Source organism: Oryctolagus cuniculus, chromosome 7 (assembly GCF_964237555.1).
Source record: "Oryctolagus cuniculus chromosome 7, mOryCun1.1, whole genome shotgun sequence".
In the NCBI taxonomy this organism is placed as follows: Eukaryota; Metazoa; Chordata; class Mammalia; order Lagomorpha; family Leporidae; genus Oryctolagus; species Oryctolagus cuniculus.
This window is the reverse complement of record NC_091438.1, coordinates 130383452-130404158: the sequence shown is the minus strand read 5'-3', so window position 1 is coordinate 130404158 and position 20707 is coordinate 130383452. Positions and strand designations below refer to the sequence as shown.

Here is a 20707-nt window from a genome sequence, read left to right as displayed (position 1 = left end):
GAGAGCCCTGAGCAGCCCCACCGCCGCCGCCGGCCTAGTTACCATCACACCCCGGGAGGAGCCGCAGCTGCCGCAGCCGGCCCCAGTCACCATCACCGCAACTATGAGCAGCGAGGCCGAGACCCAGCAGCCGCCCGCCGCCCCCCCCGCCGCCCCCGCCCTCAGCGCCGCCGAAACCAAGCCCGGCACCACGGGCAGCGGCGCAGGGAGCGGTGGCCCGGGCGGCCTCACATCGGCGGCGCCCGCCGGCGGGGACAAGAAGGTCATCGGTGAGGGCTGGACGCGGACGGGGGTGGGGCCGTGGGGAAGCCTGGCCGCGGAACCGTTAGCCGGAGCGGGGCGAGCCGGCGGGCGCGCGCGGCCCGCGGGACGGGTCCGCGGCGCGCGGCCGCCCCTCCCCCCGGCCCCCACTCGGCCCTCGCGGGCTTCGGCGCGCGCACGCCGCCCCCGCGCCCCCTGTGGACCCCGCGCGGCCCCGCGCCCCTCCCCCTGCGGCCGCGCGCCCGCCGGCCGCGTGTGCGGCGGGGTCCCCCCCGGTGCGCCCGCCCGCCGGCCGGCCTCGTGCGCTGCGCCCGCACGCCGTTGTTCCCGGCTCCCCACCCAGCTCCCTTCCGCGTGTGCCCGGAGGGCGCGGCGCCGCCTACGCAGGCCGGAGTGGGCCGGGACGGCTTCCCCTTCCCTCACGTGCTCCGCGCCCGCGGCCTGCGCACACACCCATCTTGGGCCTGCCCCGGGGGCGGCCCGCGCCTTCGCGCTCACCCACGTGTGCGGCTGAGGCGGCCGCGCTCGCGGGGAGAAAGGGCTGTCAGGTGGCCGCGGCCGGATGCCGAAGCCGGGCTGCTTGAAGGAGGAAAAGGAAGGAAAAACGGACAGTGTGGTGATCGCGGCTTGTTTTGCTTTTGTTTTGTTTTCCAGCAACGAAGGTTTTGGGAACAGTAAAATGGTTCAATGTAAGGAACGGATATGGTTTCATCAACAGGTGAGATGCCCGCCCTGCAGCCTCCTTCCCACCCCGGCGCGCGGGCCCTGCGGGGCTCGGCGGCTGGCGCGCCGGCACGTTTCGTGATCGAGTTCCTGGGTGACTGCGGGGACGCGTGGGTCTGGAGATTGCCTTTGTTCCGCAGCTAAGTGGTAGTCGGGCTAGCCGCGGAGGCTTGGTTCCGGTGCGGTTAGAAGGGCAGGCGGAGTGGCAGCCGTGCGTGCGGCTCGGCGGTGGCAGGCTGGCGGGCAGAGAGGGCCAGGACTTGCTCGTCCTTGGCAGCCTTTGACTTTGCTGCGATGAGTATTCGGGAGTGGGAGCCAGCGGTACACAGCCTGCCTGTTAGCTTCGGAGTGACAGGATGCGGTGTGTCCAGTGTAAAAGGTTTTGTCACGTCGTAGGGTGATACTGCCTTTGTTTAGCGTTCCATGCCTTTGCCTTACGCTTTGCTCATAGAGTGAATAGCTGAAAGAGAACGGGCCTTTTCCTTCCTCAGTTTTGACTTCTGCTTCCTTGTCCCAGAATTAGACTGATGGAGCCCATTTTCGTTGAAGCCCTGGCAGTAGCTTATTAGAGTGGCCCCAGGCCCTGGGACGTTAACAGTGTTCTCTGCATTGAGAGGGGAAAGCTGGAACTGCGTCTCCAGGGTTTGCACGTAGAGCCGTTGTAGCAGTAGTGGTGGGAACGTGCAGTTGACTGTACTCCGTGGGCTCCCTTGTGAGCCGGGCATCATGTTCAAGATGGCTGCCAAGGCGAGTAGTGCAGTTCCAGGGGTGCAGAGCACCGCGAATGCCAATCGCAGTGTTGGCCTTACAGGTACACCTGGCGCCGTGTCAGCATGTTCTCCCTCACATCCTTAGAGGGTGCTAAACAGCCAGGCGTTTGAACGACTGCTTGAGTGTAAGAGGAAGAGAAAATGTTTGAAATGGACACCAAATGAGAAAAATCGAGCTTTTAAGAGACAGACATAATTGATGGGAAATTGTTCGTTAATCCACCCCAGAGTATAGTGGAAACACACAAAATAGGAGATTATAGGCATTTGATGGTCTGTCTGCTCTCTACATTGCAGTTGGGGGAAAACAATTTTGTTTCTCCCAAAATCTGCCAAAGCCAGATTTTCTGTCAGTGTTTTTGATAATGGGTTACTCATGAAGGAACAGAATGCTTTGTGCTTCCATATGATTGATTGCTTTAACTGACATCTGAATTAGTGTTTTAGTTGATATTTTCATCTTACTTTTGGTTTCTCATTACTGGCCCAACCCAACCAATAGTTTCCAGATTTCAGTGTGCTTACCTTGGGAGGGTGTAAAAATGCAAATTCGGAATTCATTCTTTCTAACTTGGGATTCGTTAGGTCTGCATACATTTTTAACAAAATTGCCAATGATAATGGTCTATGGGTGTATCTTCAGAATCATTGCTTTTAACCTTTGATCCAACGTAGTAAGATCTGGGTACATTGGAGGGGTCTATAATTGGCAGTCTTCTCAGTGGACAGATTGTAGTTTTTGTATGTATTTTATGGTGTAGTTTTGTGTGTGTCAAACATGTGTCAGTTGCATTTTTTGTAAAGTGGACATAGGTCATGAACAGTTTTTATGCAAGTTAAGAGTGTACTATGTAGTTTACATTTTATTAGTATCCCTTGAGATGCCATTCATTGACTGTCTTGGCTTTGTGTTAATTCAGTTGATCATCCTTGAGGGCAAGTTAAACGCAAGCTGGCTTTTGATGTTCCTTTGTATCCCAACCTCAGCTATTTTTGCCAAATCTCTGGTAAAACTTCCCTTTTTGTTCCTATACTCGTTAGAATTCTGGGACTTTTGTTTAATAAGTACTGTAAAATCTGACTCCAATTAAATATAGGGGAGGCTTGCCTTAATTAAGGAAGACATTCTTAACTACAGTTTGGAAGTTAGCAGTTGGTTTTATATGTGGTTCATGTAGTAAAATACCAAGACTGGATTGAAGGCACTTGGCTTTCGTGTACTGTTCCTGTATGTATTCTAGGTTAGGGTATGTCTACAATTAAACTGCAGGGCATTTCAAATTTTCTGCCTTTAAAGACATTTCCATTGTAAGTTTCTTTTCAGCCTAAGCTTTTGCTCGTGATGAATTAACAGCTTAGGGTATTTTTCATTAAAGGGTTTTCCTCTGATTTCATTTCATGAAAGGTGTTAAAATAAGGAGAATACAGCTCTTAAAATAGCAAAAGTTGTAGCTTTATTTTATTAGTGTATTCTGGGAACTTTAGACATTGGTGTAGTTTGTTGTCTGCAAAAAGTAATTAACCATGTGACTCCTCCATGCTACTGCCCCATTGTATTAGCTGTTGAGGATTGAACCACACTCAACCAAACTTGTAAGATTGCCATGAGTAAGTGATTTGTTTTCCCATGGGACATGCATCTTTCACAGTGAGCAAAATTTGGAGTGTTTTCTGTTATCCAGAGTAATTAAAATACTTCATCCTGAAGCTTTGAGGTGAGCAAGAAATTTGAAGCAAAGAGAATCAAATAGAGGTCACAAACTGATGACCTGCTGGCTAAATTTACTCTGGCTATTTTTGTTTGGACAGTAGCTGTCTTTTAAAAAAATTAAGGAGGCGGGTGTTTGGCCTAGCCTTTAGGATATCCCTGTTCCACATAGGAGTCCCTGGGCTCAGTTCCTGGTTCCAGCTTCCTGCTAATGCAGGCCTTGATGGCAGCTGTGATGGCTCAAGTAAAGACCTTAAACCACCTAAAATATTTAATGCTCTTGCAGAAAAAGTTTGTACACCTGTGGGAAGATGATTGCCAAAAGTCTCCAGGACTGCTGAAGTCAGGCAGAGCGTGGCCTCAGGCTTTACTTTGTAAGCCATGTGAGTGCACCATAATGTGACTAACTGCTGGGCCTCTAGGGAAGGCGGTAAAGACTTCTACAGAACTGGGAACCTGAGGAGAGATCTTTACACTGGTTACATCTGCCACTGTATTTTTGCTATTTATTTACTTAAGAGGCAGGATAGTCTGTCCTGGTTTGCTCTCCAAATGCCCACAGCAATCAAGACTGGGCCAGGCAGAAGAAGCCAGGGCCTGGCAACTCAAATCTGTGGGTAGCAGGCACCTAATACTTGAGCCATCACCTGCTGCTTCCCAGGAAGCTGAATCAGAAACAAAGGTATTGCCAGATGCCAGTATCCCAAGTGGCTTAACTGCTGTGCAAACTTCACCCCTAGCCACTGATCTTTAAATGGCTGAAGTCATCCATGTTCACAAGGTCACAGAAATACTGCCAAGTAGTGGTCCCTCCTGTCTTCCCACCCCCAAAAGTAAGATCTTGTGATCTTACAAATCTCTTACAATAGTGTATTAACTTTCATTTTCCTAGTGGTGGAACTGCAGTTTGTGTTTCCTACCCTACAGTCTCAGCCCGTAGGCGTCCATAGTCCAGCCCAAGGTGGAAGGTAGAAGGTAGATTGAGTGCGAAGATAGAAAACAAATTTGGGAATGTGTATCTGGATGCTTTAGGTGGTGGAGTCCTGGAATTTGTTTTATAACAGGAGCATAATTTATGCAGTTAGGTGAATTAAGATGTTAATAGCAGCTTGGTTAATAGCTGATTGTCTACAGCAAGGTAATAAAGATCCGTATTTGTTTCGGATAAACTTAATTGTAGTTGGTTCCCTTAAGGCAATATTGGCAAAAACTTAAAATGTGTACAGCTAGAATAGTGTGTGTCTTAGGAATGGGAGGGTTGGTGAAGGTGCTAGCCAGCACTTGGTGGGGGAGAGGGAGGGAGGAAGGGGGCCATGAAAAGCAAACTAATGCAGAGCATTAGTCAAGCTGTAATTGCTGTTTTGAGTTGCTAGAAGGTTGCTTTGAGTGGGTTAGGTTTTTGGGCTACTTCCCTGTCCCTTTTTAATTTAATTATTTATTTGAAAGGCAGGATCTCGCCCCTCCCTCAGGGGAAGAGAGGCTAGGCTGGTCTGGGCCAAGCTGAAGCCATGAACTCAACTCCATGTCTCCCCTCCCAATGTCTTCATTTGCTGAAAGCTGAAATAAGGAGTAGGGCTGGGTCTTGAACCCAGTGACCCCTGACTGTTAAGACACTTGTCAATCTGGATAGGTTTAGAGGAGTGATGGTAATTATGTTTTAATCAAAAGGAAGGCTAAAAGTTAGTGACTAGTAGGCAACCCAATACGTAATTGAAAAGCTTGACATGGCCTGCCATAACCCTACAGTATGTGGGTGCTAATGGTAGAAGAAGGATGTAGATCAGGGGTCGTCACCCACCCACAGCCTGTTTTTGTATGACTGGTGAGCTGAGAATGGTCTTTACATTTTTAAAGACTTTGGGGGTGAGGTGTGTGAGAAAAACAAGACACTGTGTGGTCCAAAAAAAGCCTTAAATATTTACCATTTGCTCTCACAGAACCCTGTTACATGTAATAATTCTGTAATCTACCTCTAAAGATAAAATGTCAGATTTCAGAACGGGCCTTTTTGAGCTGGCAGCATAGTAAAGAGCAGGGCCCGTGGAGCTGAAGACCAGTACTACACCTTAAGTTTCTGGGTAGTTAACAAGTTGCACCCTGACTTTTAGGCTGCCTTAGTGTCAACAAGATAAATGAGTACTTTTATCTGGCATGACATTGTTAGCCTGTAGTGATACTACTTTTTATTGCTAACCATATACTTCTGTTTTTGAAGATTTATTTAACTTTATTTGAAAGGCAGAGTTAAAGAGAAAGATGTTCCTATCCACTGGTTCACTCTCCTTGCCAGTAAAGGCTAGTGCTGGACCATGCTGAAGCGAAGAGCTACAAACTCCATCTGGGTCTCCCACGTGGGTGGCAGGTGTTCCAATACTTGGGCTATCTGCTGGTTTCCTAGATTATATTAGCAGGAAGCTGGATCAGAAGTGGAGCAGCCAGGACTCAGAGGTAGCACTCAGGGAGCATCTTCCTCTGCCCACCATGTACTATTCTTTCAGACTGTCCTTACTAGATCAGTAGTGTCAGTAAATTTCCTAATGCTCTTTTGTTGCAGTACATAATCCTTTTGGTGTATGAATACTTGTTTGCCTCTACATTAGAAGACATAACTAGTGAACGCCACCCTAAATAGGGTTTGATAAAGAAAGTTGTATTAGCCACTTAGATCCAAGTGTAGAATTATCATTAGTAATGAAAACTTCTCAGCAGGAGTTGGGATTTTAATGAATTCAAAGCACATTAAAACAGTCTAAGCATCACTCAGAATACCAGATTTTTTAAAAGGGTTTTATTTGAAAGAGTTACACAGAGGAAGAGACAGATCTGTCCAAATTGCCACAATGGCCAAGGCTGGCCCATGCTGAAGCCAGGAGTTAGGAGCCTCTTCTGGATGCCCCAAGTGGGTGCAAGGGCCCAAGCACTTGGGCCATCTTCTGCTGTGTTCCCCAGGCACATGAGCAAGAAGCTAGATCAGAAGTGGAGCAATCTGATCTCCAGCCGGCACCCATAGGGGATGCTGGCATCACAGATGGAGACCTCGCCTGCTGTGCCACAGTGCTGGCCTCAGAATACCAGATCTTGAGAGGCAGTTAGAGAAAGGTCTTCCATCCGCTGGTTAACACCCCCCACCCCCAGTGGCTGCAATGGCCAGAGCTGAGTCAGTCCAAAGCCAGCCCAGGAACTTCTGGGTCGCATGGGGGTACAGGGGCCCAAGCACTTAGGCCATCTTCCACTGCTTTCCCAAGCCATGAGCAGAGAGCTGGATCAAAAGAGTAGCCGCAACTCGAACCAGCAGCCATCCACAGGCAGAGGCTTAGCCTACTATGCCACAGTGCCTGTCCCAATTCTTAGGTCTTAATAGTCATCATTTCTTTTGAAAGATTAATTTTTAGTCACTCATGATTATCTTTTGCAATTTTTTACTTGAATTATCTTGTTCCTATAAATTAAAATGTTCTTATGTACTGGTAATCCAAGGTACAACTTTCAGGTCTGAAATTAAGTTAATCTTTTGTGAATTGTTTTCGTGTATACATTGCTTCACAGATGAGCAAGAAACTGTCAAATCAGTAAGCTGGTCGGTCTAGTTCACTGTAACCTTTGTTCCCTTTGTCATTAAATACTAGAGTTACTATTGGAGCCTCTTCTGACCTCCTGACAGTGAAGAGGGTGGGGCAGGTCACCAAACACCTGGAAAATTGTTTCTCCTCCAGTGTGGTTCTTGTTCTGATATCATCACCTAATCCCACCCTCCAAGCTAAAGAACCCAGATCATTTTTTTTTAACTTCCTCATTTCTAACGTTCAGTTAGCCAGAGTTTTCCCCAGTTTGCCTCGGGGAAAGATATCTCAGTTACCTCTTATCTATGGTTCCATGGATTCTGGAGTGGCTTTTAAAACAAAGTGGGTTCCTTATACATAAACTTTCCTTAGATTGCCTCTAGATTTTCATCCAATAATATTAGGTCATGTTCTTATTTGGAGTGTGAGGGGTTAACATGTATTTATCCATTTATAAATAAATAAAACATACAGAGTCCCCATTATCGGTTCATTCCCCTAAATGCTTACAACAGCCAGGTCTAACTAAGCCAAGGAGCCAGGAACCCAAGGTCTCACACACAGATAGCAGGGTCCCACCTACTTGAACCATCATTGCCACCTCCCAGGATACACATTAGAAAGCTGGGTGAGGAGCTGGAGCTGGTATTTGAACCCAGCCACTTAAACAGTCTGACCCTTTATCTACCTAGTACAGTGCTTGGCACGTGAGTGATGGGAATGATACTGGCTGTGGTCATGTTTGTACTTATTTAGCTTTGTTGTTTCTCTGCCTTCAGAAATTTCTGGTTCACAGATTAGAATTGGGCTCAAAGTATAAAGATTTGACAGCCCTTTATTTCCTACAAACATGGTGCTCCCATCACCACCAACACCCTGAACCAGAGTTTATTGCAACTGAGAGAACAACAGTGTGACCCATCTAAGTTGCCCAAAGTCCAAGATTTACATTGGGTTCACCCTGAGTTCTTCCTGTGGGGCAGGCTTCTGAGGACATTATGACAACCTCCAAGAAGTTTAGGAGTTAGAAATGTTGGGAGAGGAATGATGAGGGTGAAGGGGAAAAAGTGTTGCTGCTTTTCCTGTCAGTAACCATGCTTCAGAGGTAAGGGTGGGGTGTGCTGGAACATTGTTAATGTTTAATAGGATAAGGAGTGGTAGAGCATATGTTGCTAGTCACTTCTGCCCACTTAGTTAAGGCTCAGTAGGTCACACTTTGATTTTTTTTGACAGGCAGAGGCAGAGTGGACAGTGAGAGAGACAGAGAGAAAGGTCTTCCTTTTGCCGTTGGTTCACTCTCCAGTGGCTGACGCACCTTGCTGATCCGATGGCAGGAGCCAGGTACTTATCCTGGTCTCCCATGGGGTGCAGGGCCCAAGCACTTGGGCCATCCTCCACTGCATTCCCAGGCCATAGCAGAGAGCTGGCCTGAAAGAGGGGCAACCGGGACAGAATCCGGTGCCCTGACCAGGACTAGAGCCTGGTGTGCCGGTGCCGCAAGGCGGAGGATTAGCTTAGTGAGCCGTGGTGTCGGCCACACTTTGATTTTTTTAAGAATTTATTTATTTACCAGTTGCCCCTCTTCCAGGCCAGCTCTCTGCTGTGGCCCGGGAGTGCAGTGCAGGATGGCCCAAGTACTTGGGCCCTGTACCCCATGGGAGACCAGGAGAAGCACCTGGCTCCTGCCATCGGATCAGCGTGGTGCGCCGGCCACAGCGGCCATTGGAGGGTGAACCAACGGCAAAAGGAAGACCTTTCTCTCTGTCTCTCTCACTGTCCTCTCTGCCTGTCCAAAAAAAAAAAAAAAAAAAAAAAAAGTATTTATTTATTTAAAAGAGTTACACGGAGAAGGAGAGGCAGAGAGAGAAGTCCTCCATCTGGTTCACTCCCCAGTTGGCTGCAATGCCCAAAGCTACACCAATCCAAAGCCAGAAGTCTCTTCTGGGTCTCTGACACAGGTTCAGGGGCCCAAGAACTTGGGCCATCTTCCACTGCTTTCTCAGGCCATAGCAGAGAGCTGGATCAGAAGTGGAGCCCATATGGGATGCTGGCACTGCAGGCAGCAGCTTTACCCACTACCGCACAGTGCTGGCTCCATACTTAGTTTTCTTAGGCTTTTTGATTATCCTTATGGGCAGTGAGATTACAGTTTACATTACCATGTCTTTAAAGCAGAGCTGGCTTACTTGACTTTGCTTTTCAGATTTCCTGGTTGCTGATTGGCAACCAGAAAGTCTCTGGGGGCAAAAAGGGGAGGGGAATATACCAATGTATTCCATTTTTCTAATTTGTTCAATTTGGTTCTGTCTTGCAGGAATGACACCAAGGAAGATGTATTTGTACACCAGGTGAGTGCTTGTATAGATATTTGTACTTCTGGCTCAAGGTTTGTGAGAAGAAAAGGTTGGATGTCTTATTGAATTAGTGTTCCTTGCAAAAGGTTAAGTCGAACCATCACATGGTTTTAATTCCTACAGGAAGGGTGTGTGCTGGTTAAATATCCACCTTGTAATGGAGTCTACTTAATTAGATGCTTCAAATTGGTATTTTGTTAATAGCTGTAGCTTTTTCAAATGCTGCATCTGCTGAACCTCATTGCACTAAATTTCCATACCTAATTTCAGATGAACATAGTCTCCATGAATCTTGAGCTAATGTTGCTATTAATACCTAGAACGACGGCAGGATGCTTTCAGGTGTTGTTAGGTCTGCCTTTTTGGTAAGGACAGATCACAGTTCACAGAATAGGACAGATGCAGTAAAGTCGTGAAATGGGCACCAGAGCACCAGCCTAGTAACAGGGGTCCTTCTGTTCGTTCTGGAGTGTTTGGAATGGGTAGTGCTTATTTGCCTCTGCCCTCTGCCCCTTTTTAATCTTTGCAGGTTTGATTGGTTTGGAAAATCTATTTTAGGAGTCCTCACTAGTTTAAGATGAAGTGAAAGGCAGTGTTTGGCACAATTGATGATTGTACATTAAGTAATTTTTAGATTGGCTTCCAGCATTTTCAGAAGAGAAAATTATAACTGCTACATGCTAAACTTTCTCCTCAAGTATAATTTGAGAAAATGTTTTGGAAATGCTTGGACATTAAGGAATTAAGATGACTGCCAAAGGAAGCCACTGCCGAGTGAATACTAATATCTCAAATTTTAATATGTCATAGGCTCCATTAGAGTTACGCTCACAGGTGTGGAATGGGTAGGAAAAGCACATTTGTGTATGTATACTTCTGTGATGCAATTTTTTTTTCACTAAGACTTGAAATGTCACCTTGTACTAAATTTAAGAAATTTTTAACCACTTTTTAAGTACTGTAATCTAGAAGTCAAAAGAACCTAAAGTCCTACTCGCACCTTGATTGAGGCAGATACCGAGCTTGGTTGGCAATATGCTTCATGAGGAGGACTGCTGTAGCTTGGTGCTTGGAGCATTTACTGACAAGGGGGGAACCGGATCATTTGTAATATAGCCAAAACCCTTCCCAGTCGCAGGATCACGTGTAAATACGGAAAGACTTAATTTCTATATGTGAGTAAATACAGACTTGCTCAGAATATTTTAAAATAAATGGCCTATAAGATTGGTGTTTTTTGAGTAAAGACAACTCTTCTACGTGTCGGTTAACTTCCCTTCTGTATGTTCAGAAGAATATGCAGCCTTAGGAACACAGTGAGCTTGTCAGGCTTGCTGCCTGTAGACAGCACTCCAGGGGTGGGGGTGGGGGCTAAAGATGCTGACTGAAGGTCGGGGATTTCAGTTATCCACACTTCTGCTATCTCCCGTGACTGCAGGTAATTGACTGCAGGCTATTGCTGAAAGGTATGAAAACTTACATGACAGTTTAGATGACAGGTGAGATCAAATTATTTGAACTCATCCAGTTGTACTGACCCACAAGGTGTCACCAATATGCTTTCCTCTTTATTTTGGAAGTGGTTGCAACACGTAGTTATTTCTTGGGACTTTGGCTGGCTTTGGTCTTCGTTGTGTATGAAGGAGACTGCAGTTCTGGGCAACACAGTTTAATTGCCCTCAGATTTGTCGGTTGTCCTGCCTCCTCTGAAACAGAAATGCATGAGTGCTCCTGTAATGGATACCACTGTGATGTAGGAAGGAGCTGGGATTTGGAGTCCTAAGACCTGGATTTAGAGAAGTCCTCACTCTGCCACTTGCACCTGTAAAAAGTATAACCTACAATGGTGAGGTGTTAATTCTTCCCTCTGACTTTACCCCAAGAGTCTGGAGAAGTAGAAGTAATACATCACTAAGGTTATTGTGTTCTGGGGAGGTAATAGCCAACAGTCCCATGCAGTCATAATAAAGAATGGCATAGTTAACACATGTGAATTGCATTTCCACTGACAGGTTGGAAGGGATTTTGGTTGACATTTGTAATTGAGTTTGATGTCGAAACACAGGGACAAAGTTGGTTTGGTCAACTTTGAAGCATGTAAAGCCAAACTCGCCTGTCATCTAAACTGGTCCTGTGTGGGGCTAGCTTTTACTATTAAGTGCAGTCTTTGGGGGATAGATGGATATCCTGATTTTGCTGATTTTGCATATAATGCTTTTGCAAAAAAGCATTTTTAAAAATATTGTTGTCTTGTGTTAAATTGTTTTTGTTTTGCAAAAAAGTGGTAAAATGCTGGGGTCTTGTATAATTGGAGTATTTTGGTTGAGGCTGGGGGTAGCATTGATCCCCACTTTGCTAATCTCACTGATGGTTTCATCTTATTTAAAGCAAATGTAAGATAAGTGTATATCCAAGCTAAAGTAATATTGACTCTGGTACATTTTAAATGAAAAAGCGCATTATTCTCCCCTGTTAATCTATTTTTGGAATGTGATATTACTAGACTGCCATAAAGAAGAATAACCCCAGGAAGTACCTTCGCAGTGTAGGAGATGGAGAGACTGTGGAGTTTGATGTTGTTGAAGGAGAAAAGGTGAGGATGCTTTTTGTGTAAAGGTTTGACTTTGGTCGGTATGGAAATAATTTGGAGATGTCATCCATTAGGATGGTGGCTTTAATGTGGATGGTTGCGTTCAGGTGACCACATGAACACAGGTGCATCAAGCCTAATGTGCTGGCTACAGTTAGAGGGCAATCTCTTCAGAACAGTGAGGAGCTGATGTGTAGTCGTTCATATGCACCCCTGGCCACACATATCCCCGCCCCTCCCTCCCTTTTCCCCTTTTATTTGCTTTTTTTATTTTTCTTTTTTGCTTGATTTTGAAATTTGTTGAAGTGTTCTGATTTCCTTTGTCACTGTATAATGGCTTTTGTAGGGTGCGGAGGCAGCAAATGTTACAGGTCCTGGTGGAGTTCCAGTGCAAGGCAGTAAATATGCAGCAGACCGTAACCATTATAGACGCTACCCACGTCGTAGGGGTCCTCCACGCAATTACCAGCAGAATTACCAGAATAGTGAGAGTGGGGAAAAGAATGAGGGATCGGAGAGCGCTCCCGAAGGCCAGGCCCAACAACGCCGGCCCTACCGCAGGCGAAGGTTCCCACCTTACTACATGCGGAGACCCTATGGGCGTCGACCACAGTATTCCAACCCTCCTGTGCAGGGAGAAGTGATGGAAGTAAGTGTCACCAAAAACCAGCAGCAGCATGATGTACTGACTTGTGATCAGACTTTGTGTTACTCATTTCCTGGAGTTATCATCCTACTTGTTAACTAATCAATGGAAAGCACTTGATTGCTGATAACAAGGGGATTAATATAAAGTATGGTCATAATTACTAATGATTTTGGGTTGTTGGGGGTATTTTTGTTTTAAATATGGTTGATATTTTACCCTTAATGTTACCGATCCAGTAGGCTTGATTTCCTCTGTCTCCTCAGGGTGCTGACAACCAGGGTGCAGGAGAACAAGGTAGACCAGTGAGACAGAATATGTATCGGGGTTATAGACCACGATTCCGCAGGTATGGTCCACATTAACCAATTTTACTTTTAAAAAACCATCAAGCATGTGTTAGGGTCATGCTTTTCCCGCAGTCCTTTTGTGTCCTTTGTTAACACCTAACATTTTCTTTCATCAGATGCCTAAGAGGTGAACTTGAAGTCAGTTATCTTTGAGAATGTGTTCTTTGCATCTTTGATGGCACTTGGTAAAAACAGCTTGTGTAGATGAGGTCTACTTTTTTTTTTTTTTTTTTAATTTTAATGAGGGCATGGAATTTCAAGTTTTTCTGTCCTTGAACAGGTAAGAAAATAGTTTAAGCCACATTCTATGAAGCCTGCTTCCTTGGTAGGGAGAAAAGGTAAAGGTTCTCTTGTTAAAGCATTAGGAGTGTCTGAAGAAGTAGACCAGTAATTCTGAAGTCAGGGTTATACTTTTATTATTTTTGTTTTGTCACTCTTAAGAATATACATTTTGGTGGTGATTGTGTCAGTTTAAGCCACTGCTTGGGAATGCTGGCGTTGTATGATGCTGTAGCACTAGCTCTGTCTTGGGACTGTTCCAGTCTGGCTTCCTGCTGATGTAGCTGCACCTGGGAAGGCAGCATAGGGCAGCCCAAGTACATTACCGCTGCTACCCATGGGGGAAACCAGCATGGAACTTCTGACTTTTTCTGGCTTAGCACTGGTTGTTGCACTCATTGGGGAGTGAACTAGCAGATGGAAGATTTTTCTATCTCTGGTTGCCCTACCTCTCAAGAGATTTTAAACCAGAGTATCTGGGTCCAAGGGTATTAGTGGAAATACTAATACTTCTAGAAGTCTTAGCTAGGTTGAGTCAGAAGGAGAGAGGATATTTGGGAAGTTAGGGGCAAAGATTTGAAGTTAGTCACGGTGGAGAAATAGATAAGAGAAATTTTAAGTAGAGTAGTGAGCACAAATTTTAAATGTGTGTACCCAGCATGGTTGTATTTCTCTAGTCAATTGAGGAGCAGGCTCAGATTGGGCAGAAATGGTAAGAGATAATTGGAGAGTCAGATGTTTGAAATTGAGAAATCCAGTTTGGAAACAAACCCCAGATGAGAGATCAGTCTGAAGGTAGCAACTGCCTCTGAGGCTCTAGCAGCAGAGGGTAGTGAATGGAGCTGTCTGTAGGATTGAAAGGCTCATGTTGCAGGAGCTGGGAGGGTCTGAGCAATAGTGATGGTGAGTTAGAGCAGCCACCACTTGGGCTGCAGAGGAGGGAAGTCAGTACTGTCTTGCTAAAGACTGACCTAAGGGAAAGGGATTTGGGGATGGGGCATGAGTTGGGATTGGTAAATAATGGTTTTGGGGAATGTGAAGGTAAGAAATGAAATACATAGAAGCGCATGTGAGGTCTCACTGTGACCTGTAGATCTAGAAGGCCTGATGCTGATGTTGGTTATTCTGAGGCTTTCTGGGGAGCTGTGAGTGCAGGTGGAAGGAAGGACAAGAGTATGTGCAGCATTTTCATGACATTGCTCATTTCCAGGAAAAAGAAGTCTTAGTGTCTTCCTTGATTTTTTGAAAAGTCCTGATACCTTTAATCTCAGTGCATTGAAGATAATACATTGCTGGAATACACTGCTTGAACTTTATTTTTCAGATAGTGTGTAGCCCAGTGGCTCTTAATCTTTCTGTCTGTAGATTTCTTTATTCTGGACATTACATACGGGTGGAGTCATCCAGTGTTGGCTTTTTATGTCTGACATCTTTGAATTAACACATTTATTTTCAAGATTTTTCAGCACATTTATATTTATCAGTGCTTGGTTCCTTTTTATGTCCAGAATATATTCCATGATGTACCTAACCATATTTTTGTATTCCTCAGTTGATCAATATTTGGGTTGTTCCTACCTTTTAGCTTTAGTGAATATTAATAAGTGGTTTGCATAATGTACATGTAATGTTTTGTAAATAATCTCAGCTATGGGCCTTGCTAACTCTGCTTAGCAAGGAACTGTCACTGTTTTCTATGGTAGCTGTACAATTTTACATTTATATTACTACCAGGAAAGTATGAGAGTTCTTGTTTTCCCACACCTCACCATAACTAGCTTATTTGCTGTCGTTTTGTGTGTGCATGGCACACTGGGTGTAATTGGTATCTGTGCTTTAAACTTGGATTTCCCTAATGACAAATGACTGTATAATTTTGTATGGTTTCCTTGATTTTGATTTCCTTCCTTTTGCAAGTACTCTCTGAGGTTAATAGCACTTGTTCACAAAACTGCTTATTGAAATACTTTAAAACAACCATCAGAATGGATGATGATGTTGTTAGCTATTTCGTGATTTTCTGGTATGCTGCGGTCAAATATTTGCCAGTCCATAAAAACCTTCTACTCTGTATTTCCATCTCCTTGTGCACATTCATCACACTCGGTCTGTGAGATGTGAATTGTCTTGTGCTTGGTTTTTGCTAAGTTGCCTGAATGAATCCTGCTTGATAAAAGGAGAGCGGCCAGACAGCCATTTAGTTGAGTGAACCACGTGTTTTGTGCATGGGTGAGTTGCAGGAAGGAAGCTGCTTCTGCCATTCTTCAGTTGTATGATGTTCATTGCAGAGGTCCTCCTCGCCAAAGACAGCCTAGAGAGGACGGCAATGAAGAAGACAAGGAAAACCAAGGAGATGAGACCCAGGGTCAGCAGCCACCTCAGCGTCGGTACCGCCGCAACTTCAACTACCGACGCAGACGCCCAGATAACCCTAAACCACAAGATGGCAAAGAGACAAAAGCAGCCGATCCACCAGCTGAGAATTCGTCCGCTCCCGAGGCTGAGCAGGGCGGGGCTGAGTAAATGCCGGCTTAACATCTCTACCATCATCCGGGTAAGCACACCCAGACGGTCTTGGTCTTGGTCTTGGCCCAGTAGTCAGGAGTGGTATCCATTGCGTTTTAACAGGTGGCTGGGGGTAGGGGGGGATCCTGTGTTCATGGGGTAAGGGAAGCCAAGTCTCCCACCTTAATTAATCTAGGCATGTTATATGTTAAAGCCATATTTGGTCCCTCAACCAATTTCAGTTCTGTTTGAATACTAGAGATGTAAAGCTGAGGAGAGTCTGGCTAATCTTAACTTTGAAATAGTTACAGTCACATTGGTAACTACTAGAGCAAGGAAGCTAGATGTTTATTTAGGATAAGTGTTAACCCTGATAACATCATGTAAGAATTTGTAGTTTTTAATTATTTACTTATCCTTGCCTGGAATAAAGGTGAGAACATAACTTCTAGAATGGCCTCTGGCAGATCAGACAATGATGCAGTGGGTCCTGGTAATGCAGTTACTGGTGCACTTGTTTCTTACCCTTACATTCCAAAATCAGGGGGTTCCTTCCCATTTCCAGTTTTCTACTTGACACTGGGGAGTGTGCAGTCATCTCAGTCTGGGGTTAGTGGTGCTTTGTCCCCATCCACTCCTGAGTGAAATCGCTGTCTTAGGTTAAGCCAGTTTGAGGTTTGTTGGTATCTTGGGATGGTGTTGTGATCTGGAGCATTCATTCGGTGTACTGAACTTGGCCGTGAACTATGCGTGATAGCTGTTTTTTCTTTCCAGTTTAGTCATCCAACAAGAAGAAATGAATATGAAATTCCAGCAATAAGAAATGAACAAAAGATTGGAGCTGAAGACCTTAAGTGCTTGCTTTTTGCCCGTTGACCAGATTACTAGAACTATCTGCATTATCTATGCAGCATGGGGTTTTTATTATTTTTACCTAAAGATGTCTCTTTTTGGTAACGACAAACGTGTTTTTTAAAAAAGCCTGGTTTTTCTCAATACACCTTTAAAGGTTTTTAAATTGTTTCATATCTGGTCAAGTTGAGATTTTTAAGAACTTCATTTTTAATTTGTAATAAAAGTTTACAACTTGATTTTTTCAAAAAAGTCAACAAACTGCAAGCACCTGCTAATAAAGGTCTTAAATAATTGTCTGGTGTGCTTCTGTCTGGGGTGGAGCTCGTCAGCTCTTAGTTCTTCGACAGGATCCGTAGGTGAACCACCTGCAGGCAGATGGCGCTCAGTGGTGATTCCCTCCAGGAAGTGGACCTTCGCTGAGTGACAGACACGGGGTTCATGCTTGAAGTTGCGAAGTCCACACTCTGGTAGCCTGTCCCTTTCCCCTTGATGGATTCACTCATCAGTGGGAGAGCTTCATAGCAACTTTGCCCCCGTGGAGACTGACTCAGCTGTAACCCTTCTCCACTTAGTTCTGTCACCTGGAGAAAATCCTGGTGCACTGTCTACACTCTGGACATCGTCACCTGAGTTGTAGCATGCCTGCCACAACATGGAGCCTCGTGTGCTGGCAGCTGGCACAGTGTATAGGGAAATGGCTCGGAATTTGTAAATCTATGGCCCTGATCTGGCTGTTCTTTAATGACTGTGTTAGATGCTCTGTGGCCTGCTTTGTGGAACAATCAAGATAACATAGTTGAAAGTGACTGCTATTGGGAATCACTCTAGGTCATCCCAGCCATTGTCTGGGACCAGAGGAGTCAAAATGGACAGAAGCTAGAGCAGCGGCATCTGAGTCCAGGTGCTGGTGGTGGTCTCTGAATAGACTCAGGGTTCGCAGAACAGATCACGTTGCGTCTTGGGGACTGACTGGTCAGTGCAACAGGGAAATGAGTGACTTGGCTGCTGTTGGATCTCTTTGGTCTTAAAGAGTGAGAGCAGTTCTTGGCAGGAGGGCCTGAGAAGATACTCAAAAACCAAGCCTACCTGGTGTGACTGTTCAGAGGAATGTGTTGGTACTGGCCCGTTCTTTGCTGGCTGGTGGTGAGAATGTATCCAGCATTGGTAAGGGTAAAATGGAACAAGCACAGAATGCCCATGTGTAGGACATTCATTAGGGTGTATGGCATGGAAGCAGGAAAGCCTGCAGTGTCCTCACATACCCACTGTAATGCTGAAGAGCGAGCAAGGAGGACAGTGTCTTGTGCCAGTGTAGAAACAAGACTGCAAACACCTTAGACGCAAGTCTCATGTGCTGTTGTCCTGCACTTAGGAGTACTTTGGCTGACAAAATTTATTTTTTAGTAAGTTTTTTTTTTTTTCATCCATTGATTCACACATATATGCAGACCCCAGATGGTCACAACAGCCAGCTCTGAGTCAGGCCGGAGCCAGGAGCTTCATCTAGGTCTCACAGGTGGCAGGGGCCCAAATACTTGAGCCACTCTCTACTGTTTTCCCAGGTGCATCAGCAGGGAGCTGGCCCACAAAGTGTAGCAGCCAGGACACAAACCAGCAGCCATATGGGATGCTGGTGTCACAGTCAGTTGGCTTCACCCGCTGCGCCAAGGTGCCTGGGCCCTTGGTGAAGAATTTCTATAAGGAATTCAGAGTTTGTAAATCTAAGGCAGCCCAGGTACAGATCTAAATTGATCTCCCAGCATAGGCCAGCCTGAGGCTTTGGTGTGGTCTGTGCATGAGTTAGGAGGCTGTACTCGGTGGCAGCTGGTGGTTTCCACTGGCAGCCCCTCAGCCTTGATGCTTGACCTTCAGAGTGGTCCCCTGTGTGACAGTGGTGGACCACCCATATTCCTTCATGGGAACTGGAGCACCGGGGACCATGGACAGTGGGTGCTAAGGAATTAGGTGTCCATTGGGCTATACCTTTCAGATGGGGGCAGCACAGTGAGGATTTCTGTCATGGTTTCTATGATTATATGCTAGAGGATCTGTTAAGAGTAAGTTTGGAAAGGAAAGAAAGTGTATAATACTGCCACACAGAAAACCAAAGAGGGGCCAGTGCTGTGGTGTAGCAGGTAAAGCCACGACCTGTAGTGCTGACATCCCAATGCGTCTGGGATGCCACAGATGATGGCCCAAATACCTGGGTTCCTGCCACTTACATGGGAGACCTGGATGGAGTCCTAGGCACCTGGCTTTGGCCTGGCTCTGCCCTGTGCACTGTGGGATGTTGGTGATTGAACCCGTAGGCAGGAGCTCTGTAACTGCCTTTCAAATAAAACTTTTAAAGAAAAAAATTCAATATGACGTTTTATACATTGAGCCTGCGAATTTCAGTTAAAGAACCTTGGGTAATCTTGAAAGGCTTGAAGGAGTTTTGAAAGGATGTTGGAATTTTAGAGAAAACCAAAAGTTTTGGAGACTAAGACAACTTACCTGGAAAGGACAGGTGGGTTGGATACAGCCAGGAGCTCACCAGGTGAATTCAGAGCAAGTGAAAAATGAAGGTGTAGTTGACAGTGACCGTCCAAGCCCACTAGCAGACTAGATCCTGAATTGGCCAAAACTAGTAGATAAGTCGCGTGCACTCTCTTAAGATTTATTCATTTGAAATCCAGTTAGAGATCTTCCATCTGCTGGTTCACTCCTGAAGAGACTGAAAAGGCCAGGCCAAAGCCAGGAGCTTCTTCTGGGTCTCCCACATGGGTGCGGGGGCCCAGGGACTTGGGCCATCTTCCATTTCTTTCCCAGGCTGTAGAGAGTTGGATCAGAAGTGGAGCAGCGACCCCAGGTGTGCAGCATTCTCAAGTGGTTAGAATTGGTCTACCATGAGTAAGTCCCAGCTTCGTTCCATGAAGGAGTACCAAGAGGGAGCCAGCTGGCTCTGACGTCCTGGGTTGCAGTGAGGTGTGGTACACTTGACAGTGACCGAGTGTAGGTTATGGCCATGTAAAAGACTGGATGTGAAAGGAAAAGCAAGAAGTCTTGCTGTGTGAAGTCAGAAATGGACCATGAGCTTTAACTTCCATAATTTAGGTTCTGTGCCTCAAATCCCTACTCAGATGGTTAGTATTTCCACTTTGAAATTAAAATATAAACACTAGGTTTATTGTTAAAGGTGCATATGCACACGTGCACGAGGGAGGTGCTGTTTCACTAGAAAATATTAGACAAGATTGGCATAAATGGACCTCTATAGATAGAGAAGTAGAATTTTTTTTAAGATTTGGAAGAGTCACAGAGAGGTCTTCCATATGCTGGTTCACTCCCCAGATGGCTGCAACACCTGAGGCTGTGCCAATCTGAAGCCTGGAGCCAGGAGCTTCTTCCAGGTCTCCCACATGAGTGCAGGGGCTCAAGGACTTGGGCCATCTTCTGCTGTTTCCCAGGCCATCGCAGAGAGCTGGAGTGGAAGAGGAGCAATCAGGACTAGAACCAGTGCCCATATGGGATGCTGACACTTCAGGCCAGGGCTTTTAACATGCTGCACCATAGCACCAGCCCCAGGAAGTAGAATTTAAGCTTGATTGGCCGGCGCCGCGGCTCAACAGGCTAATCCTCCACCTTGCAGTGGCTGTACACCGGGTTCTAGTCCCAGTTGGGGCGCTGGATTCTGTCCCGGTTGCCCCTCTTCCAGGCCAGCTCTCTGCTGTGGTCTGGGAGTGCAGTGGAGGATGGCCCAAGTGCTTGGGTCCTGCACCTGCATGGGAGACCAGGAGAAGCACCTGGCTCCTGGCTTCGGATCAGCACGGTGCACCGGCCGCAACGGCCATTGGGGAGCGAACCAATGGAAAAAGGAAGACCTTTCTCTCAGCGCACCAGCCGCGGCGGCCATTGGAGGGTGAACCAACGGCAAAGGAAGACCTCTCTCTCTGTCTCTCTCTTACTGTCCACTCTGCCTTAAAAAAAAAAAAAAAAAAAAGCTTGATATGCAGGCAGGTTTTACCCTCAGATGAATATATGCTTGTGTGACAGCAACTGCACTTCAGCCAACCACAGTAGCTGACCCCCACACTCCGGCTGAAGGCCCCCTGGTGATATACAAA

General features: G+C 45.9%; 1 protein-coding gene across 1 annotated transcript; it reads left to right on the top strand.

Annotated features, from left to right (window-relative positions):
- YBX1 (Y-box binding protein 1) lies at positions 1-16882 on the top strand (the record flags this gene model as incomplete). Its single annotated transcript, NM_001082785.1, is given in 8 exon segments — positions 1-269; positions 916-979; positions 9337-9370; positions 11880-11969; positions 12313-12615; positions 12879-12961; positions 15530-15795; positions 16521-16882. Coding segments are annotated over 7 exon segments (975 nt in total). The 5' UTR covers positions 1-103.
- Positions 16883-20707: the final 3825 nt, after the last annotated feature.